Source organism: Idiotropiscis lumnitzeri, chromosome 1 (genome assembly GCF_059441095.1).
Source record: "Idiotropiscis lumnitzeri isolate Australia: NSW breed Sydney's pygmy pipehorse chromosome 1, RoL_Ilum_1.0, whole genome shotgun sequence".
Taxonomy (NCBI): domain Eukaryota; kingdom Metazoa; phylum Chordata; class Actinopteri; order Syngnathiformes; family Syngnathidae; genus Idiotropiscis; species Idiotropiscis lumnitzeri.
Genome location: NC_142391.1, coordinates 35,561,151 through 35,583,502, shown reverse-complemented (window position 1 = coordinate 35,583,502; position 22,352 = coordinate 35,561,151). Strand labels below are relative to the sequence as shown.

At 39.4% G+C, this 22,352-nt stretch overlaps 3 protein-coding genes across 4 annotated transcripts; 1 reads left to right on the top strand and 2 right to left on the bottom strand.

Annotated features, from left to right (window-relative positions):
- Positions 1 to 5,668: 5,668 nt before the first annotated feature.
- On the bottom strand, positions 5,669 to 8,096 carry c1h2orf68 (chromosome 1 C2orf68 homolog). 2 transcript variants are annotated; one of them, XM_088298094.1, is made up of 4 exons: positions 7,837 to 8,096; positions 6,666 to 6,781; positions 6,432 to 6,577; positions 5,669 to 6,353 (listed from the first exon to the last, which is right to left on the bottom strand). In XM_088298094.1, exons 1-4 carry the CDS (start codon positions 7,986 to 7,988, stop codon positions 6,231 to 6,233), a joined length of 537 nt encoding a protein of 178 aa, XP_088154220.1. In that variant the 5' UTR covers positions 7,989 to 8,096; the 3' UTR covers positions 5,669 to 6,230. The 2 variants fall into 2 exon arrangements, with proteins under 2 accessions (XP_088154220.1, XP_088154229.1); XM_088298103.1 differs by having other exon boundaries at positions 7,867 to 8,096.
- A 286-nt stretch (positions 8,097 to 8,382) lies between these two features.
- On the top strand, positions 8,383 to 15,519 carry usp39 (ubiquitin specific peptidase 39). The gene is made up of 13 exons (XM_088298067.1): positions 8,383 to 8,591; positions 8,876 to 8,954; positions 9,049 to 9,143; positions 9,226 to 9,362; positions 10,006 to 10,158; positions 10,240 to 10,465; positions 10,547 to 10,621; positions 10,716 to 10,783; positions 11,327 to 11,515; positions 12,089 to 12,231; positions 12,369 to 12,504; positions 14,555 to 14,641; positions 15,352 to 15,519. The coding sequence occupies exons 1-13, from the start codon at positions 8,522 to 8,524 to the stop codon at positions 15,403 to 15,405; spliced, it is 1,512 nt and encodes a 503-aa protein (XP_088154193.1). The 5' UTR covers positions 8,383 to 8,521; the 3' UTR covers positions 15,406 to 15,519.
- A 32-nt stretch (positions 15,520 to 15,551) lies between these two features.
- Positions 15,552 to 20,164, bottom strand: sftpbb (surfactant protein Bb). Its single transcript, XM_088298081.1, has 11 exons — positions 20,013 to 20,164; positions 19,769 to 19,821; positions 19,539 to 19,607; positions 19,261 to 19,383; positions 19,063 to 19,179; positions 17,460 to 17,540; positions 17,201 to 17,384; positions 16,971 to 17,116; positions 16,571 to 16,651; positions 16,331 to 16,438; positions 15,552 to 15,829 (listed from the first exon to the last, which is right to left on the bottom strand). Exons 1-11 carry the CDS (start codon positions 20,062 to 20,064, stop codon positions 15,791 to 15,793), a joined length of 1,053 nt encoding a protein of 350 aa, XP_088154207.1. The 5' UTR covers positions 20,065 to 20,164; the 3' UTR covers positions 15,552 to 15,790.
- Between the last annotated feature and the right edge of the window lie 2,188 nt (positions 20,165 to 22,352).

Here is a 22,352-nt window from a genome sequence, read left to right as displayed (position 1 = left end):
CCTCTCAGCGTCTGTATCATCTTGGTGTGTTGGTAAATAAAGTAGGTATTACTGCAGATTTTATTTAAAGCGATTGGTAAGTAACGGCATGAGTCCTATGTACAAATTTATGTAATTTGAATTAAATGCGGAATTAATGTTAGAACCGATGTTGCTGAAACCGTAATGTTTGAGCTCCATGCTGCTAAATGTTGGGGCACATCTACTATTTTTTTTTTTAAATGTATTTACGCTGTCGATGCACATTACAATTTGTAATAGAGTGCATCGCAATGAGTCTGAATGTCGCAAGGACAATTCAATACTAATTTATGTAATCTTCAAATGTGAAACGGTTTTTGTTTTCTTATTAAAAAGTTCCATGGCGTGTGTGTGTATGTACACAAGTGCACACCCCTATTCAAAGGCCAGTTGTTATATGAAATTGAGACGCAGAAATCGTTTTTCTACCATTTAGGGTGCCTAAAAACAATTTTTTCAGAAGGGTAGTGAAAATAAACTGACTTGTGGTATCACTCGTGTGCACACATGGCTTGCATGTGGTTGTTAATCACATTCAGTCATCTTAATTTAATGAATAACAAAGCATACTTGGCACCATTTAACAGGACCGTTAATTTTTTAATTCTGAGCATTACCGCAGCCCAATTGCAAGACTCAAGCATCATTATTTCCGTTATGTATGTTTTTACTGGGCAGCACCTGCGGATGACTGGTTGGCACAATGGCCTCACAGTGCAGAGGTTGTGGGTTTGATTCCTGTGTGGAGTTTGCATGTTCTGCGTGGGTTTCCTCCGGCTACTCCGGTTTCTTCCCACGTTCCAAAAACGTGCATGGCAGCTTGATTGATCACTCTAAATTGCCCAAATTCTCAGCTTTATTTCCCCTTTATTTTTTTTGCAGTTTCCACTACTTTTAGTGTTTTGGATCATCAAATGTGTAAATATGAGACAAAGATAACACAAAAATAAAATGCTGATTTTTAAAATGGTCACCAACAACAACCATTTAGAGTTTTATGGCCCTGTGTGAAAAGTTATTGACCACTTCATGAATATGATTCTCTCCAGACCTGTTCAAGAAATAACATGCATAGAAACCGTATGACAAACTAAAATTGACCAAAAGTTGTAAAAAAAAAAAAAAAAAAACTGCAGCAAAATTCCACGTTCCAAAGACATTCAAGACCAAAGGAGAAATAATGTAATGACATCTATCTGTCAGACGAGAGATACAAAGTCATTCCAAAAGCATTCAGACTAAGAGCGACTCACCCATGATTTCACAATGGAGCCCAGGACAAACTCTAAAAACAATAAAAAAAATACCGGCTGCACTCGCCACGGTTAAGGTCCTTGTTCATGGCTCAGCAATAAGGGAGTGACTTGGCAAAAATCACATTCATGTCAGAGTGCAGTTATAAGGTGAAAGCCACTGCTGACCCAAAAGCACATGAAGACTTGATTTCCTCCGACGAACCCCCCCCCCCAAAAAAAAATATATATAATGGTTCTCAAGACTTTTAGAGGAATATTCGATGAGGCGTAAGCTGAACCTTTTGAAGGTGTCTGCTTCGTTGCATCTGGCATGAGAAAAAAAACAATATACCAAAAGTCAAATGTTGAGCCTTCAGGTGTGTTCACGCAATTTGAAATCAGAATCAGAATGCCCTTTGTCATTATACTCTTTTCTCTAATAGATTAGAGTAAATGATTCTTCTTACCCCCAAAGTCACATTTGATGAAAACCAAGGAGCCTATTGGCATACACCCCACACCAACTGAATGGGTCATTTATGGAACAAATATTGGTCATATGATTAAGTAGAAAAGCAAACAAATTCCAAAGCACGCTGCAAAGCCTTCAGGCCATATATATATTTGCCCCCCCACACCCCATTTCGTGTGTATTTCGTCTTATCCAGTTAATGGCTTTGATTCAAATCAAAACAGAAACGTTTCTACGTGGAGGAAGCGTCTTCCCAAAACACACGCGTTTAATCTGTTGACAAAGGACATAACATTCCGCGTTTCACATGGTCTCGAGGTTACAAAGTTGTCAGGGAGAAACTGGGCAACAGCTGTTGTTTGGGTCAACTATTTTCTCTTTTGCAGCCAGAGAACAGCTTGGATTTACTTTCTTTTTGGAGCATTCGGACAAAGATGTTGGTTGCTTTGGAAATATCAATGCCAACGTGTTCTTTCCCGTTCTACACAAATGCCTTTCAAAACTGATCCATTTTAAAAGTATCAAAATTTCAGCTTTATGACCATTACTATTATGAAACTGTCGAGTGTCGATGTAGAGCAGAACAAAAAGAGGCAAATGAAGTCAGAACCCATTTTACTTAAAGTACTTAATTGTTTGAGTTTCAGCAAGCCGGATTCAATTGAACACACTCAAATGCATTTCAAGCAAACTTTTTAGGTCGTGATTACATACTCAGAAAAATATCATAACCAATAGAGCACTGAAAATGTTAAATTCTGCACAGTTGCATATAGGCCATACATGACAAATAAAGGTTGTGCCATTTCAAATATTAAACATGTTTCCTGAATTAGTCACTGGGTACATTGACAGCGTCGATAAATCTCAAATTATTTTTTTTACTCCTCAGAAAAAAATATCAGGTGGTGCTAGTAGCTCACTGGAATTTCCTTTGCCTATACCATAGCCACGATTTTCACCAAGCAGTAGACTTCGCTTCAAGTTTCAAGTCTTTAGTGGATGAGTCTAACTCTAGTTGCAAGTCTTAAAAAATAACAACTTAATCCCTCACGACTCCGAATCGGAGTTGCAAGTACCCATCTCAGGTAGGCGACGCCTCAATTTAATTAGAAGAGAACCATACATATGTGAACTAGTTAGTATCAGTAGAACAAAATTAGGATGACATCAGAGTTGTAGGTCAGTGAATTGGTCAAAACAGAAAATTGTTATCGTAAAAGAAAAAACACGATCCCTTACTGTCCTTATGTAACTTGCAAAATTGTAATTGGGCTTGGTTAAACACTGTTTCAATCTTTAGGCAAACACACCCATGAGAAGCAATTAATAAAATCAAACAAAACACTGTACACACCAGCACTGAAACGCAAATTGAGTATGTGTAACTTTGCCACTGCTTTTGCACGGGTCTGCTTTGGCTGCGATGTTGCGACAGGTGTGCAAATGATATGTGACAGTGTGAAAACTTGCAAAATTCAAATAGAAACAGCTGCTACGTAGCGGTCAAACATGTTGTTACTATTGTAACACGACATTGTCAATTGCCGCTTGTACAAATAGGTTGGGGCTCATCGCAAATAAACCTTTTACATTAAATAAACAGTTGGGTGAACAAACACCTGAGGCCAATATTTGAGGAGATACAATATTAAGCTGTTACATCATCAGGTCGTGTTTTAGCAAACAAAAACTGGAACATTTCCCATGTTATTATTTGCTTAATTCTGTTGATACACAACTCCTGCCACGTGATTGTTGCGTTTTTGCTCTATTCAAAAGTTTATCTATTGATCTGTTGCATTCTACTAGAAAGGAAAGGCAAAGACTTTAACCTGATTAAAAACTCCAGAGGATTTATATTTTCAGACTACGCAAGGGTATATGGACCCACAACGATCAATGCAGCAGACATTTGACAGTGTTGACCTTTGACTGTGCAGTCATTGATGAACGTATTTATTTCTCGCCATGAACAGATGGTTTTGCATATTAAATCTGATCACTAGAGTAACAGAGTATCAGGCTACGGTATATTTGTGTCCAAGTTACATCATCACATTCTGACTGCCTTCCTTACAGTGTCAATACAGTGGCTTTGCATTTCCACTACTGCAGTGGCTCACTTCAACGTCTAAATTTAACCAGTCGTGACCAGTGTGGGGTTGCAATGTTGCAGCCTTGAATGGGAAACTCCTTCACTCAGACGACTCTGGATAAAATACGAGGCGACACACCAACACACACTCAGGCTCTGCTCCAAACAAAGAGGCTTGTCTCGATCTGAGAGGTACACTTTGCTCTTAAAACAGGTTTCGGTCAGAAATAAGCATTATTTTATATTCGTCTCTGACAGTGTCAAAAATGAGCAAGATTATCTTTGAAAGTTTTTTTTTTTTTTTTCAAGTCACAAGGGCTTAGTGCCTTCTTGCGGGCATCGCAATTCGAAGAGCACAATATAAAACTAAAACGTTGCCATCGACTGAAAGGCCTTGTGTGACTGTTGGGTCACTCACAGCATGCACACTGGTGATCAGCACCATGCGGAGACTCGAGTGCAGACTCAGGCCAGATATTTTCTCGAGGTCGGTGACATTTCCTGCAAGCTTAAGGTGACAGCTGATGCAATATTTTTCATAGCGTGATAGCTTGTGAAAGAGCGAGGTCCAATGAGCATGAACTTGATCACTCTGTGATTCCTAGTAACGTTTGGACTTTTGCCCCACAAAAACTAGCTCCTAATTATTCTATCATTTATTTTATAATTAAAGTGAACTGCTGTGTGGGAAGCTTTTCGTGATGTTTTACAGACATACTGACAATTGTAATGTCATTTCTAGAACACTATTCATTCAGTAAGACAGAGGTCCTCTTTTTGTATCATGTTTTACTAAACTAAATTCCATTACAATTCTACTTTATTTACAAGCAGGTTAACTGGTTGCACAAGGAAAAGAGTCACAAAATGGGTGTGAGTAAATGATGGGTAAAACTACACTGGGTAGAAATGCACTTAATTTAAGCAGCGCAAACTGCTGCTTTGCATGTTACAACAAGATTGAGTGTTTTGACAAGAATTGACAAGTGTCCCCCTCAGGGTGTTTTTCAAGAAGGCAGCTTGTACTTAACGTAATGTCAATGTGAGGCAGCACCTCACATGTGATTGGGTACTTTTCCGCCAATTGCTGAACCCAGAAGAAATGGTGGGGCGCAGCAAGAATGGGCTGCATGGGAAGACATTCCGCAATTCCTGAGCAAGTCACATGCTGGTGCAGAAGTGAAGCTGAAGAAGAGGTGTGTCCCTTTCCCACCAATAGTGGAGCATATCTGGATCCTCTTGGAAAGTTTTTCTTAACATTCTTGGCAGCCACAAGGCTTGACTTATTAAAAACTGCCAATCTTTATGGTTTGTGTCAGTCAACTTCTGGGTACATGTCAAGCGAATCATGTGTTCCCTTCAGAAAATTGCGTGCGTGGTTACTTCTCGGGCAGCTCAACATTCTTAACTCTTAATGCAGGCCCCAATTTGAGCTTTAGGGAACTTCCATGTTGTTGGGGAAAAAAAACATGGCATGTTTTAAACATCAAACTGGTTTAGACTTGTTAAGATATTCTCATGTGAGAAATGCTTGCGTTGTGTAGAAATGACAGAACTGCCGGAAAATATGATCACAAGGTCCATTCAGAAGCCAGGAATGGTTTGTGATAGATAAGAGATTTAAGAAAACTATGAAATGATATACATTTAAAATCCTGGTGGTTGCTTCTATTAAAATTTAAAACATTTAATTACATCAGAATATGAAGATTGATTTATGTCGCCACCTGCTGAAGAAAACTTGTAAAAACATATTTGGTACCAACGTTATCAAAAAAGTTGTTAAAGCATAAGAGATGCTTGCAAAAGAAATACGCTTGTATCCAAATAATTGACAACATGTAGAAAATCTTCCAATTTAATATTTGCTCCAAATGTTGCACTAAGTCACATTTAGAAAAAAATGAAATCATGGGTAGAAAAATTGTCCATAATAATACATTACAAAACCAAATCAATTCTAGACAATACAATAGGTAATGAAAAAAAAAAAAACATGGTCAAGGCTAAGACACACTCACTGACAAACCTGTGGTGCTCGCACTTCCAGAACTTTATTCAAACTTAAAACTTAACAATAAAAGACGAAATGTTCTCTTTTCTTCTCTTTCTTATAGAAACGATGTAACAAATGTACACTACACTCCCTTATGATGTGAATAAGGGGAGGCAACAGCACCGGGTGAGTGAAATGCAGCTTCGACTGCCCTCGACCATTCGCCCTCCTTTTTAAAACACAACAGGAATGCGGATTGGACCTGTGCTTGCCTACTTGACACAATCATCCAGGTTCTCCTTCACGCCAGCTCTGTCTGCAGCCATCCTGCTAATCAGGATGACGACGTTGTGGGCAGGTCATTGCCTACCGTGCGACTGTTGCAAAGTACACTCTTCCATTCCTCCTTCAGCGTTTATCTCGTCTTTTGTCCATCTCCTTTCGAATGCGGACCTCCAGGACTGCCCTCATGGCTAAATCCAGGACGTTCTTTGAAGCAACGCGTTCTACCACACTCGCTGGCTTATCATCCTTTAGGAAAATACATACAGATTATTAAGCATTGAAAAATGAACATGCACACAATAATACAGAGGACGATTTAGCCACCTTGTGCACAAGGAAGGATGTAATGGTCCCTGAATCTGCCTGATAGTCAAGCCAGAAGAGTTCAGTTCCCTGCATCTCTGTCTCGGTGCTTGAGCCGCTCTCATTCCACTCTTCTGCCTCGGCGCTCGCCTGAGGCTCAGATTCATCTAGAACGTTATAATTAGTGGATGTGAATTGCACCCGACCTAGAAAACTGATGACAGTCAACAAGACTCAATCATAAAAATGCCTTACGTCTTTGTCGGGGATGGTAAACCTGAATGTCAGGTCGTTTGGGTCGTTGAGGAGTTGTGGTGTGCCTCCTCCGTTGGGCTCCTTTGGCTAACTTCACCTCTTTGTCATAATCATCTCTTGGAAGCAAAGATAAACAGGAAGAGTCATACATTGATTGTCAAGCCATTCTTTTTCAAAACCACTTTTCTTCATTTGTGTCACAGGTGAGCTTGAGAAGCAGGGTTCACCCTACAAGGCTGCCAGTCAATCACATGGTACATGTAAACAATGTAGACGTGTGCTTCTTCCAACACACCTGATTCATGTGATCAGGATCGTTATCAAGCTTCTGCAGAGCTTGCTGATGAGCTGATCATTTGAATCAAGTGTGTTGGAGGACGGATGCAGGATAGGGGCCCTCGAGCTACACACATATCGGCAATTGAATACTTAATAATTAGTAGCTACTGTAATGATCTAGAAGCTACTATTGCAATCTAGTTTTGCCGTAGTTTGTACACATAATTATTATTACAAATAATAATCTAAACAATGATTTTCAAAAAACTGCTTCCATTGTTATCTTAATTGAAAAGTCTACTTTAGAATAAATCTGTTGTACCAACTAACTTGAAATTTTAGGGCCGCGTTTAGAAAATTTAGGGGCGTGCATTCCATATTGATTTGCGATGTCAATATTCATATTCTGACTCATTTTCATTGTATTACTGATAAATGCGCTCAAGTGTGGAACAGTAGTTTGTCAGCAACAATAAATATTTGAGAAAATAACCTAGGAAATTTAATGATTCAGATGAGCTGGCTCAAATTTTGGGGGGGAAATGCCACCATTTAGGGACATTGTAGAGCCCTGTATTTCGTTTAAACGCAGAATTCATATCGGTAAATACATTTATAATTTTGAAAGTAAATACATCCTGCGTTGATTTTTGCCCGCACCAACTGTATACTTAACTGGCTCGACATGCTACCTCCTACTCCAAACATGCCACAAACTTTTAGATACGGAAACAAAAACTACGACTCAAGCTCTTATGCTTCTTTTAGTATAATGTAATAAGCTATATATAAAACACACCTAAGTAGAAATAACCTCTCCAGAGTATTTGCATTGCTCTATTAATTTGTTGAGACTGGACCAGATGTAGGACAATAATCGCTGTTTGCTAACATTGTAGCCGCTAGCATTAGCTGTAGCCACCTGGCAATCTGGTTCCTGCGGATATGGTGCAGGAAGCCGTGGCTCATGTCCAAACGCCCCCCGCGTTTGTACTTCAACTCGTGCGCATCTTCGTCTCTAAAAATATCAATTTCAGCAGCCATAGTCCACAAATGTGGCGGTATAATTATGTCAACGCAATAGGACGTACAAGAGTCTGACAAAAAGCTACATGGCTAACTGCTAAAACGTTGCTAGCCAACTAAAACACTTCCGGGGTCAATGTTAAGCGCGTAAACGTTCTTATAAAAACAAGTTTAACAAGTCTTACTTTAGAGTTTATTTATTATTTAACTGATTCGTACAAATAATTATTTGATAAAACTTAACGACTGAAGAGAGAATTTGTTATTTTTAGTCGATTCTTGTCTATTAAACGTAATTGTTGTTTATAACGCTTTAATTGTGTTTTGCAATCGAAATATTGTGTTTTTTTTTCATAGGATTAAATGCTTTAATTTATTGTGGGGACTTATGTAAACTTTTGGTTATTTTTTTAATATTTTTTGTGGCCGCCACAATCTTTCTGTCGCAGCGAGTGACGTAGCACGGCGGGCTGCGACGCATTTCGTGTTCGACCGATTGGTTTGTGTGAAATAGTAGTAACATCTCTCTGCATGGAGCAATAACCTACAATATGATAACTGTAATGGATTCAGTTAAGCAAGAGAGAGAAGACGATGTGGACGACGAAGACAACGAGGACGGTGGGAATAAATAAATTTCAACATTCATTCGGGTTTTGGTTTAGCACGTTGCTAACGTCAACAAATTTCTAAGTTGCGATAGTTTTAACAGTCTAACCCAGACTAGTATCCTCCCTTCAACGTCCATTTTTTTAAAAATACCCCCAGGGTAAAATAATCTAATAAAGCACAGACGTACAAAACTCACACACTTACGCTTACTCACTAGCGTGCTTGGCTAGCCAGTTTGAACCGTAAAATGAATGAAGCAATCCAATACCTGTTTGCTTCACTTCATGTTATAGTGCCAGTCAAAAAAAGGCGAGGAAGAGTTGCGGAGGACCGAAGAAGCCGTCACTGTCCGTATCTTGACACCATAAACAGGCAAGATGTATTCAGTTGTGTCCAAATCTCAGTGCTGAATGCTAGCAAGTCCCCTGGCTCACCTCATAGCTACTTTTGTGTGTTTGTCACTCAGGAGTGTGCTGGACTTCGACTTTGAGAAGCTCTGCTCCATTTCCCTGTCACACATCAATGTTTATGCCTGCCTCATCTGTGGGAAGTACTTTCAAGGTAGCCTATGTGCATTTTCTCAATGTAGCATTACTTTCTAGTTATTAAACTGTACTTACTTGTTGCTTGCTTCCCTATGTAGGTCGAGGTTTGAAATCCCACGCATACACCCACAGTGTCCAGTTCACCCACCATGTGTTCCTCAACCTCCATACCCTCAAGTTTTATTGTCTGCCTGACAACTATGAGATCATTGACTCTTCACTAGAAGACATTACGGTGAGTCATTTATTTGTTCACCCAGGGCCAGGATGTGTTGACTTTGTCCCAGAATAACGTTTTCTAAAGTTGACTTTGGGCAAGAGGCCAACTCAAGTTTCTATACATCACCCATAGTCACAAAAAGCCTTTAAAAGCCTACCATTCACAAGAACCAACAACATCCCCTGCCCTAACACCCCCATCCAACCAAGAAAAAAATGCAAAAAATCATTTCGGGGAAAAACCTTATGAGAGGAATTACAGATGAAGGAATGCCACTAACAGGATGATCAAGCTGCAAAGGATGCCATGTGGGCAACAAATAAATGTTTATTACACTAATATACCTACCTGCCTCTTCAAGCAGATGTTTTTTTTTCTCACACAAATGTTGGCTATATGTTACAAATTCCATTTGCACACAAATTAATTCATGTTGCCAATATGTGTAGATGCCAATGATAGACTAGCAAAAATCAATATTATGGCTAAAAGAACAAATAAAAGTGCCTCTGTTTGTGTCACAGTGCAGTTTTGCATTACTACAACTTTTGATAGCGGTCATTAAACATTTACTTCTGTGACTTTGTGTATGACCATTTGTTGTCTAACATTTTTCAAATGAGGTGGTTCAGAAATTCCTTCTCGTTTCCTTCCACAGTATGTGCTTAAACCAACTTTCACCAAGCAGCACATTTCCGGTTTGGACAAGCAGGGCAAACTTTACAGAGCCTATGACGGAACGACTTATATGCCAGGCATTGTTGGCCTCAACAACATTAAAGCCAATGACTACGCCAATGTGGTCTTGCAAGTATGAATGATATATCTTCATTTTCTCGAACACCAATTGCCCAGAATTCAATAATGTACTGAACTACTTTGTATCTTCAAGGCCTTTTCCAATGTCCCACCATTGCGGAACTACTTTCTAGAGGAGGAAAACTATCGAGGGATCCGCAGACCCCCGGGGGACATCATGTTCCTGCTGGTGCAGCGTTTTGGTGAGCTGATGCGCAAACTTTGGAATCCAAGAAACTTCAAGGCTCACGTGTCTCCTCATGAGATGCTCCAAGCCGTGGTGCTTTGCAGCAAGAAGAACTTCCAAATCACAAAGCAAGGTCAGAATTTTGTGCTTTTAGTTGGGAAGAATACAGATTCAATGAGATGCGTTTCTGTGTTGATGACTGTGTGCTCTTTAGGAGACGCTGTGGACTTCATGACATGGTTTTTGAATGCACTGCATGGTGCTCTTGGGGGTACAAAGAAAAAGCCAAGTGAGTGGAAGGGACAACAGAAGTATCCATTAATTGTCATTTTTCTAAATCATAAATGTAGTCCTGTATTTTATTTTATTTTTTTGCTTTCTAGCAATCCTAACAAAAGCATTCCAAGGCTCCATGCGGATCTTCTCAAAGAAGCTACCACACCCAGATCTGGTGAGTCCTTTGGTCAAAATTGTGAGTTTAGACAATACCTTCAGTGTCCTGCTCAAGGATACTTCAACGTGGTTTGATGATTAAATAATAATAAATAAAGAAAAATGATTAAATAAATAGATAAATCCCGTTACAATGTTATTTATAAATTAATGAATTATAATTGCCTCAACAATAGTTAAAAACTTGTTTCAGTTGTGTAATTATTTACCTTTTTTTATTTGCAATAAATTAAAAATAAATTTGGATGATATGTATGTGTAAATACGTTTTAATGAATACATTTTAGAGAAAAAAAACAAGGCAGCTCATATTAATTGATTGGTGGGCCTGATTAAAAGAACAGAGCGGGCCATACTTTGCCCACAATCGTATTTAACTGCTAACATATAGCAAACAAAGAAATGCAAATAGTCACTCAATCTACCCTCAATTTTTCTGAAGGTCTGTTGGGGGCTTTTAACATGTCCAGCTCTACACCTGACAACTTTGACTTCTTTTCTACTCAATTGATGAATTCTCACAATGTTTAAATGTTTTCAGACACCAGAGGAGAAGGAGGCGCTGCTCCTGACCGACGAGTACCAAGAGCAGATGTCAGAGTCCACGTTCTTGTTCTTGACGCTTGACCTCCCAACGGCCCCCTTGTACAAGGACGAGAAGGAGCAGCTTATCATCCCACAAGTCCCTCTCTTCAACATTCTGGGCAAGTTCAATGGCAGCACAGAGAAGGTAACAATTCAGCAGTGGTTTAAGTAAGCATGGACATATAGAGTACAAAATTATTAGGCCAGGATGTTTGGACTCCATTTTATTATTTGCCAACTTCAAGCTGCATGGCGTGCTGATTGTCTAAGAGCACATCAGGTGATATGTATTTGTGTAATGAGAGAGGGTGTGACCTTAGGAGATCCGGATAAAAAGCCAAAAATTTGACAGACTCAAAAAAATGTGTTTCTAAATACTTTTTTTTTAATACATTTTCTTTATTCTGAAGGGCAACATTTCCACTCCACAATCAATTAAAAACTTTCAAGGGGTTGTAGGCAGCAACATTTCGAAAATGAATTGAGCAAAAGCACTGTAGTTTGAAACAATCCATTTTTCAACAACCAAACTTCCCTAATAGTTGTGCGTAGTGTGTGTGTGTATATATATATTTATATATATATATTTGCATCGAACCAGATAATATTCTAACAGCCTGACATTGCAAATAAAAACACGCGACTCATGTTGAATTGTCTGCTGATTCTCAATTTATTAGATATTTAAACAGCAGCCTTCTGTCTGATGTGTGTCCAGGAGTACAAAACATACAAGGAAAATTTTCTGAAAAGGTTCCAGTTGACCAAACTCCCCCCGTACCTCATCTTTTGCATCAAAAGGTTCACAAAGAATAACTTCTTTGTGGAGAAGAACCCCACCATCGTCAACTTCCCTATCACGTAAGTGTTGCTGGCCTTGCGCTAAGACCAAAAGGTTTAGTAAAAAAAATGGGACACAACCGTCACCAAACATGTGGATCATAGGACATTTTTATTGAACTGGGCGGTATCAAATGTAACTGTGTTCTCTTTATCAGGAATGTAGATCTTCGTGAGTACTTGACGGAAGAAGCTCAAATCACGGAGAAGAACACAACATATGACCTTGTCGCCAATGTGGTGCATGATGGGAAACCAACTGAAGGAGCCTACAGGATCCATGTCCTGCATCACGTAGGTGCAGCCTGAAAATGTACAGTGCCTTGAAAAAGTATTCACATTTTGTGAACTTGCAACCACAAACTTGAATGTAGTTTTTTGAGAGCTTGAGACAGACGAAGACAAAGAAACAGTAATTGTGAAGCGGAACAAAAATGAAATACGTTTTCTAAAATTTTAAGCAAATATATATTTGAAAGTGGGCGGCACGGTGGCCGACTGGTTAGCACGATGGCCTCACAGTGAAAGACAGCATCGGGCGTGGGCCATCCTGTGTGGAGTTTGCATGTTCTCCACATGCTTGCGTGTGTTTCCTCCGGGTACTCCGGTTTCCTCCCACATTCCAAAAACATGCATTGTAGGCCGGTTGAACACTCTAAATTGCCCCAAGGTATGAGTGTGAGCGCGGATGGTTGTTCGTCTCTGTGTGCCCTGCAATTGGCTGGCAACCAGTTCAGGGTGTCCCCCGCCTACTGCCTGAAGATAGCTGGGATAGGCTCCACCACCCCCCGCGACCCTAGTGAGGAAAAGCGGTACAGATGATGGATGGATGGATATATATTTGAAAGTTGTGGTATGCATTTGTATTTAACCCCCTGCACTTTGCTTGCCTTAAACATCATGTGACTTCAGAAGTTAGCAAATTAGTAAAGGGATTCCAACTGTGTATAATTTATGAAGTATAAATACACAGGTTTTGTGAAGACCAAAGCAGGTTGATAGCAAACATTAGTGAACAACAGGAGCATCTCTTGGCGGTAGCAAAAGACAACCCTGGGAAGGTTATTCATCTCCCAGCAAGACAATGTCCCTGAACATGAAGCCAGGCCTGCAACAGAATGTTTTATATAAAAAAATATTAATTTTTAAACGTAGCTCAGTCAAAGTCTAGACCTAAACCCCATTGAGTATCCGTGGCATGACTTTAAAATTGCTGTTCACAGATGCTCTCTATCTGATTTCGAACTGTTTTTCAAAAAAGAATGGGCATAAATGTTCAGTTTCCAGATGTGCACAGAGATGCACCCCAAAAGACATGCAGCTGTAATTACAGCAAAAGGTGACTCTCCAAATTGACATTGGGGGCGGAATGCAAACGCACGCCACATTTTTCAGATTTGTATTTGCTTCAAATGCTAAACTGTATTGTTTCTGTTCCACTTTCCAAATATGTTTTACTTTGTGTCTCATAAAATCTCAATACAAAATAACTTTCGTTTGCAGTTGTAAGGTCGCAAATGTAAAGATAAAGATAAAGATGTCCTTTATTAGTCCCACAATGGGGAAATTTGAAGTGTTACAGCAGCAAAGATATAGATCACACAGAGTCGGCGGCGTAATGTAGCCGTTAATGTGTAACATTAGCAGCAGACATTCATAAAAAGCATGCAAATATACACAGTATAAACGTATCTAAGTGTAAGGAAACACTCCTAATGCCTGTCCATTATACAGAGGGGGAAACACTGTAATGATAAAAACTACTGAATGATTGAAAATACTGCAATGATAAAGATATTACACTGATAAAAGTACTGTAATGGTGAGAGTACTGAAATGGCAGGAAAGTACTGCAATGATAGAAAATACTGCAATGATAAAAGTACTGTAATGGTAAAAGTACTGCAATGATAAAATATACTGCAATGATAAAAGTACTATAATGGTAGAAGTACTGCAACGATGGAAAAATACTGCAATGATGAAGTATTGTAATAGTAAAAGTACCGCAATGATAGGAAATACCGTAATTATAAAAGTACTGCAATGATAAAAGTACTGTAATAGTGAACATCCTGCAGTGGTAGAAATACTACAGTGATAGAAGTATTGTAATAAGAATACTGTAATGGTAAACAAAATACATCATTGGTCGATGTTTAAGTACACCCTTGGCTGAAAGTACAGTAGTAGTTAATATTGCATCCTAGGACTGCACAAATGTGATAAAGTTCAAGGGGTATGAATACTTTATCAAGGCACTCAAAGTACAATGTTGAGCAGTGTAGAGCGTATCAAACCTAGTTTTGTCACGGTTCTGCTGACCAAACGTTTGTCCCATCAGGGAACTGGGAAGTGGTATGAGATGCAGGATCTTCAGGTGATCGACATTCTCCCCCAGATGATCACTCTGTCAGAGGCCTATATTCAGGTGAGCTGTCTCCGTGTGTCCGTGTTGCTGTAGTTTAATTAAATATCACTTTTTCATTTTTGAAATCATACAAATTTTATTATGAGTACTCGTGAGTCAAGCATTGCCACGCGTGTTATTCTGCAACAAAAGCGTTCACATTTTTCAAGAAATGCAAACATATCCAATAGAACAGAAGCTATGACTGGGACAGGGCCTTCACTCATTACTTAAGAGAAATGTCTGAAAATGTCATCATGTCCAGTGGAACCTCTCAAGTTTAATGTCCTTGACATTAAAGAAGTCAATGTTTTACTTTTTGCTAGTTTGGCACCAAACTTCATTCTTAATTATGGCATACTTTGATATGAATAAGTACAAATGTTAAATTTTGAAATTCCTGAGGTATATCTATGATGCAAATGACCTCTGTAGTCAGCATTATCATTAAAGACTATTTTAGTTTTTAACATATTCATATTGACCGTGACCTTTTTGCACTTTTATGATGTTAAGATATTAACACATGGCCTGTACAGACGGCTTTAATGCTGTGTTGAATTTTATTTTGACATCATTACAATCTGCAAGTTTACCAGCATTCTGGAATTCATTGTGTTCAACCGTTGTGGCTCCACTGGACAAACAAGACAACAAGTGCAGAGAGATTCTTTTTTTCCATTGTTATTCAGTCATCAGATGATTAGTGATTCTGTTTTCATCTCTTGTAGATTTGGAAGAGACAGGAGAGTGATAAGGAAACAAACAACCACACTGGTGCATAGTGTGGTGCACCCCCCCCCCCAAAAAAAAAAAAAAATCTAAATCAAGTTTGTATTTTTTTTCCACTGGTTGTGTTATTATACTGATGTTTCTAAATAAACATTCTTCTTCCCCTATGTTGTATATCTGAGCAAGAACCATATAGCACTTCATGTTTGTGGCCTTTCAATCATCTGAAAAAGTTTAATATGAACCACACAGAATGTTTCTACATTCATTCATCAGAATATAACTGAATAAGATGGTTGCAATTGAATCCTGGCTGACAGTCATAATTTTTCATGCAGACAAAAACAGGTTGGGGAAAAAAAATACAAAAATGTTACATATATGAAGCAAATACAGTAATTTGTGTGAATGAGTGCACATGCATCGAGTTGAAGTTATTCACTTCTTCCACATGTGCTTCTCACAGAAGGCCACGTTCTGAAAGGAAAACACACACCAGTCATTAAAAATGAGAGACAAAAATCTAGATACGTGCCCAGCAATGTTGCTGTTGGTCAAAATAGTGATAATGCAAGTAAGTAAGTATAAGACAATCTGTCTGGGATTTTTGGGAATACATGCAAGCAATGCACATCCAAGACGAGCTTTGCAAAGGTAAGTTTTGATCCATCAGTTTTGCACTTAACATAGTTTAAGAAGGTAATACAAGATACACTTCTGAAAAGTTTAATACAAAATCAATATTTCGGAACATTTGCACTTATTCTGTGGAGGTTAAACCACATTGCCGTATAGTTGTAGACCCCCCAATCTCCTCAACACTCACACTTCCATTACCATGGTGCCTATCCATAAAGCTTTGCAAGTGGGTTACGTGGATGTTGAGTCATGCTGGCAACAAACACAAATTCATATCTTGGCCTGCACTTTGTGTTTGGTCGCTAATAAGCGAGCATCATGTGTGTGAATAGCACTTACGCCACACTTCTGAGCTGTGTGTTTGTCTCTGCACCAGTAGCTTGGCCCCCAAGTGCAAGGATTGCTTCCCAGCAGCTCTGACTTCTTCTTAGTGCACAGATTAGCTCCCTGGAGGACAGACAAAAGTGATGACAAAATGCACAATGGCACATAATGTTAAAATTGTGAAGTTGTTGCATCATAACTGTGTAAATTAAATGCAACTTCAGTCCCGTGAAGTGGTTTGCCCTCTGCGCTTACTTCACAAATGTCTTCATGGTCCACTTGGCTTCCCAAAATCTGCTGCAGTCTTGAGCCATGGATTTTGATGAATGCCTCACACTTAAAAAAAATAAGTTAAAAAAATATATATATTTGTATTGATGTAATGCGACAGATACCTCTGAAGTCAAATTACTCGAGTGATGACTTAGACTCCTCACTCGGTGTGACTGGCATTTTATACAAAAAGCGACTTTGAAAAAAAGTTGAATATGACAGACAATGTAACCATTGACAGCTACAAGCAGTTTTCAGTCTCTAATTAATATAACAATATATTTTGGAGCCTGAAAAGTAGCCAGGGTACCTGCATAACCCATTTGAACCTATGCCAAATGGAGATTTGAAACATGTCACTGGCTAGGGCAAAGAGTCGCACCTTTGGGATGGCATTGGGGTGACGACCACACACAGAGCGCAGGAAAGAGGACAGCTCTGGTTTTGTGGCATTGACACCCAGTTGAAGTCGGCTCAGCACTGCCAGTGTGCGACATGAATCACAGTCTGAGGGGACGACGGGCACCTCTGGGAAGTTATCACAACATCATAATTTGGTGAGGAAGTTGGAGACTTCAAACTGTATATCCCGTAAGTGAAGCTGCTACTGACCTGCATCAAAACTGTCCCTGAACAAACAGATGTGCAGAAGTGTACATATGGTGTGAGGGGCGGCCGAAGACAGTAGGAACTCCACTATCTGTACGCCGTATTTGTCAACAAAGTCATCGCACTTGTCCTTGTAGCTCTGTGGCAGTAGATCACAGACCTCGCTCATGAGCTTCATCAACGCATCCTGCAGGAAAAAGAAGATGCTGACAGACAACAGACTCAAGGAAGCATGACAGCAAAAATAAAAACTAAAACAGACCTCAGTCATGTTTTGAGGCAACAGAGTCTCTAGTTTCTTGATGATTAACAAGCATAAGGTGCAAGCTGGGTTGAACTGCTCCTGCATGAAAAGACAGAATGCATGGAAGTTGCCACAACATTATTTAGGACCACATGCACATTCTGATGACATCAAATACACTGAGATTTAATTAACACGGAGAAATGGCAATAACAATGTCAAAGAAATGATTAGGGCCCGCTTGGAAATGTATTTATTATTATTTGTAGAGAATAATACCTTTTTGGGGGGGCTCAACTTGGCTGGAAATAAAAATATAGATTTTATATGTATGCATCCTGGTGAAAAAGAAAAGTGAAAAATAAAGTTCCACGAATAAGAAAAAATTGGGTTGATATATTTATCATGACAGTATGCAAAAAAAAAAGTTGTTTTCATAATCATTCCCTACTCTCCTAAACTACATGGATTTTTTTTTTTATAACGAGTGGACTATATAGTGGAGTTCATTCAACAGTCAAATAAAAATGGCTAACCAACACTATTAAGGTAGGCGTTTAATTTTCTCATTGCTGTTGAAGACTTACTAGTAGCAATTTAGAGTGTCCAATGCATGCACCTACCATGCATGTTTTTTGAAATGTGGGCGGAATCCCACGCAGACACGGTAAGAACATGCAAACTCCACACCGGAAGGCCGGAGCCAGAATCAAACCCTGCACCTTTGAACTGTGACGCGGACGTGCTAAACAGTCGTCCACTGTGCCGCCCTTTAATCAATTATTTTAATATTTATTGTGCAGTTCTCAAAAGTCAGTCCAAACTCAGGACTCTATCGCATAAACAAACATAACATTTCAGCTAAATTATAAATATTTTAATATACGTTAATATATTTTTCTCATTGCAGTATTTTTTATCATTGCAGCCTTTTTATTTATTTCCACTCTGTAGCATGGACAGACATTAGGAGTGTTTCCTTGCACTTGTATATGTTGTGGGACGTAAGTGTGTATATACTGTGTATATTTGCATAGGTTTGCTTTTTATGAATGTCTGCTGCTAATTTTATTTTTTTTTTTTACATTACGCCACCGCCTCTGTGTGATCTATATCTTTGCTGCTCTAACACTGCAAATTTTCCCATTGTGGGGCTAATAAAGGACATTTTTATCTTTATCTTTATATTTTAACATAGGCCATTCCTGCTGGAAAATGGAAGTGAATTAATTTTTGGTATGATTTTATGTTCAGAATCAGTAAAGTACTGGTATGTTACTTTTAAAATCATGTAACCAGCAATGTAACTGTTACTTTCTCAAGGTAACTGTGGCAACACTGATTCTGTACAACTCAGGTATTGGAGATGGATGAGTTTTTTTTTTTTTTTTTGCCTTTGCCATTTAATGTGGACAAAGCATGGCTAACCATCCTTTCAAGGATTCACCAGGACAAAGACACGCCAAGATATGTTCATCACCCATCACCCTATTTTCTATAACACTTATCCCTTCCCATCTGATCGTTCTTGCATGCAGACATTGTTCATTGTTTCCCATTAGTTTGTGTCAAGCGGTCAGAATGTTTGCTGTACATTCCACTTCTGTGTTTTTATACGCACATGTGTGTTGGTGATTTCAGGTATGTCTTCCCCATTGTCACGCTCGGTAAGTGCAATCTCTTCCTCATCTTTGTGGACAGAGCACAGCCCGAAAGAAGAACAGGTAGCTTCTTCATCCTAAAAGAGGCAATCACAGGTCATCGTAATACTGAGGTCAAACCATTCAGAATGCTTTTCTCATGAGAGTATGAAACATACCCCGTGATCAAGTGGTTGCAGCAGGATGTTGGGCAAAGCCATCTTCAATTGATAGTCACATTCCAATGCCTGTTTGTCCGGGAGGTGCTGACATAGTGCATACAATGTTTCATACATGCGCTCCTGTAAAAACACACAGGCCATAATGCATTTAGCACTCAAGTAAGACCACCATACTCGGAATGTGTGCGTATATATATATATATATATATATATATATATATATATATATATATTTATTTTTTTTCCATTAAAAGACCTATGAAAACAGTCATCACCTTTCTGTCTTTGCTGGGAATCATGTTAGCAGAGAGCTGGATGACCTGGCGACAGTCTGAGCAGATTGCCTTCATACAAGGAGATAGCACAAACAGAAATTTAAATACAAGTTAGAAAAATATTATATTACATCGACATTGATGTATTTTGGTTGACTTGCTGTAATTCTCAATCGGCACGTATATTATTAATTCATGTGACATAAATTTGTTTATTTGAAAAGTATTACCTGGGAATTGTGTTTCACGAATGCCAGAGGGTCTTTGATGAACATGGAGTGTCCTAATAGCAAAAATTAATATTAAATACATTGATTAAATGAAAATACAAGATGGCAAATTGGAAACGCATATATTCATCATTCATAATAAATAAACGGCAACCCATTTTGTTCAGAACAACAAGACATTTATCATTAGTGCTCGTCAGGGACAGGTGAGGCGATGGCTATAGACATTAAAATATGATCTTACCAGGGCATAGAAACGCCGATACGACCACCACGACAAAAACAACTGCCAACATGATGAAGCAACTGGACAGAATGAGAAGCAGATGACTTGTATTATTTTTCTGACGTTCCGGAAGTTATCCGCACCAACATGTATCCCAGTAAGGTCCCAAACGGAAACTGTACGTCACATCTTAAATGACAAAAGCTTTACCAGTTTTAATTTCCCACATTATATTAATATTCTATATTTTCTACTAGTGTAATTAAAGCCCCAATAATGTTCGGTGCCCCAACGTGAAACAAGACATACATTGTTTGAGTGGGTCGGCACGTCAGTGCGTCCGACATATTGGATGTGGCAACGCAACAATATTTTCAACTCCTCTCGCTCCCTCGCTCATTTTCTCTTTCTCTCTCCATACTCCCCCCCTCGCTCTCTCGCTATTTCTCTCTCTTGCTCTCTCGCACTCTCTCTCTGTCTCTCTCTCTCTATTTTCTCTCTCTATCTCTCTTTCACTCTCTCGCACTCTCTGTCTCTCTCTCTCTCTATTTTCTCTCTCTATCTCTCTTTCACTCTCTCGCTCTCTCTGTCTCTCTCTCTCTCTATTTTCTCTCTCTATCTCTCTTTCACTCTCTCGCACTCTCTGTCTCTCTCTCTCTCTATTTTCTCTCTCTATCTCTCTTTCACTCTCTCTCTCTCTCTATTTTCTCTCTCTATCTCTCTCTCTCTCTATTTTCTCTCTCTATCTCTCTTTCACTCTCTCGCACTCTCTGTCTCTCTCTCTCTATTTTCTCTCTTTATCTCTCTTTCACTCTCTCGCACTCTCTGTCTCTCTCTCTCTCTATCTCTCTAGGGCGCGTCCTGCGACGTTTTGATTTAATGTATATATTTATATGTACGTGTCTTGTATTTTTCTGTTAATGCAGTGATGACTCTCTCCCAGGGCTCGTTTACAGGAGGTGGGACGGTGTATTTTACATTTTAATTCACCGTAAAGAAAACAAACAGCCCCAAAAATACTCGGACAAAATATTTTACTAAATGATCACTAGATGGCAGCAGAGGGAAAAAACTCAATAGTAATGTAAGTGCTTGGTAAATAACACCTCAGGTACATGACAGACGTGACACTGGAGTAAAAAAAAAAAGATAATGAAACGTCAATTTTGAGAAACTGTAGCTGATTCAATACATAAATGCCAACACCGTACAACATGCTGTAATGCAACCCCTGCTTCAGAAACCTGGCCTTGATCAATGCGTGGTGTCAAATTTTAGATCAATTTCCAGGCTGCCTTTAATTTCTAAAATTCTGGAAAAAGTGGTGTACACACAGGTAAAACCTATCCTGTGTCATGTAGGTTTTCCAGCCAGGTTTCAAGATAATGCATAGCACAAAGTAAACCCTGTTACAAGTTTTTAATATTATCCTGGCAAATGATACTGGAGAGGGCGGCACGGTGGCCGACTGGTTAGCACGATGGCCTCACAGTGAGAGACAGCATCGGGCGTGGGTTCAATCCCAGCTCCGGCCATCCTGTGTGGAGTTTGCATGTTCTCCCCGTGCCTGCGTGGGTTTCCTCCGGGTACTCCGGTTTCCTCCCACATTCCAAAAACATGCATGGCAGGTTAATTGACCACTCTAAATTGCCCCTAGGTATGAGTATGAGTGCGGATGGTTGTTCGTCTCTGTGTGCCCTGCAATTGGCTGGCAACCAATTCAGTGTGTCCCCCGCCTACTGCCCAAAGATAGCTGGGATAGGCTCCAGCACGCCCCGCGACCCTAGTGAGGAGAAGCGGTACAGATGATGGATGGATGATACTGGAGACTGTGTCTTATTTAAATTGACCAATCCAACTGCAGCGTTCGTGTGAACCACAGTTTACAGCACCAGTTGGGCATTAGTGGTAGTGATTTGTTTGGCGGGACTTTTTGTGTGAGCCTAGGTTGTTGTCAGTCCCGCTCTGCCACTCTGTCTATTGTTTTCCACAGGATTCTATTTTGGGGCCCTTGCTGTTTTCACAGTCAGATCTATGTCCCGCTGAGCATAAAAAAAAAAAAAAAAGACTCTTTCTCCTTCAGACCACTTTTGTCCTGTTTAGAGGAAATCAAAGCCAGCATATCACTGTTCGATACAGCTTTTTTCATCTTTGGCCGCCGACTAAGGTGAAGCCCTTCCTTTCTCAACAGCATTTAGAAACAATAATCCATGGCTTCATTACATTTTATGTGTTTTATTTCATGGAGTCCAGACAGTGTGCGATAGATAATGACTTCTGAGCTACAGAGAGGGTTACAAAAGTGCATGTGCTCATGTGTTTACATGTACAAGTGAGCATGCGCTTGTGGCCTTCGCT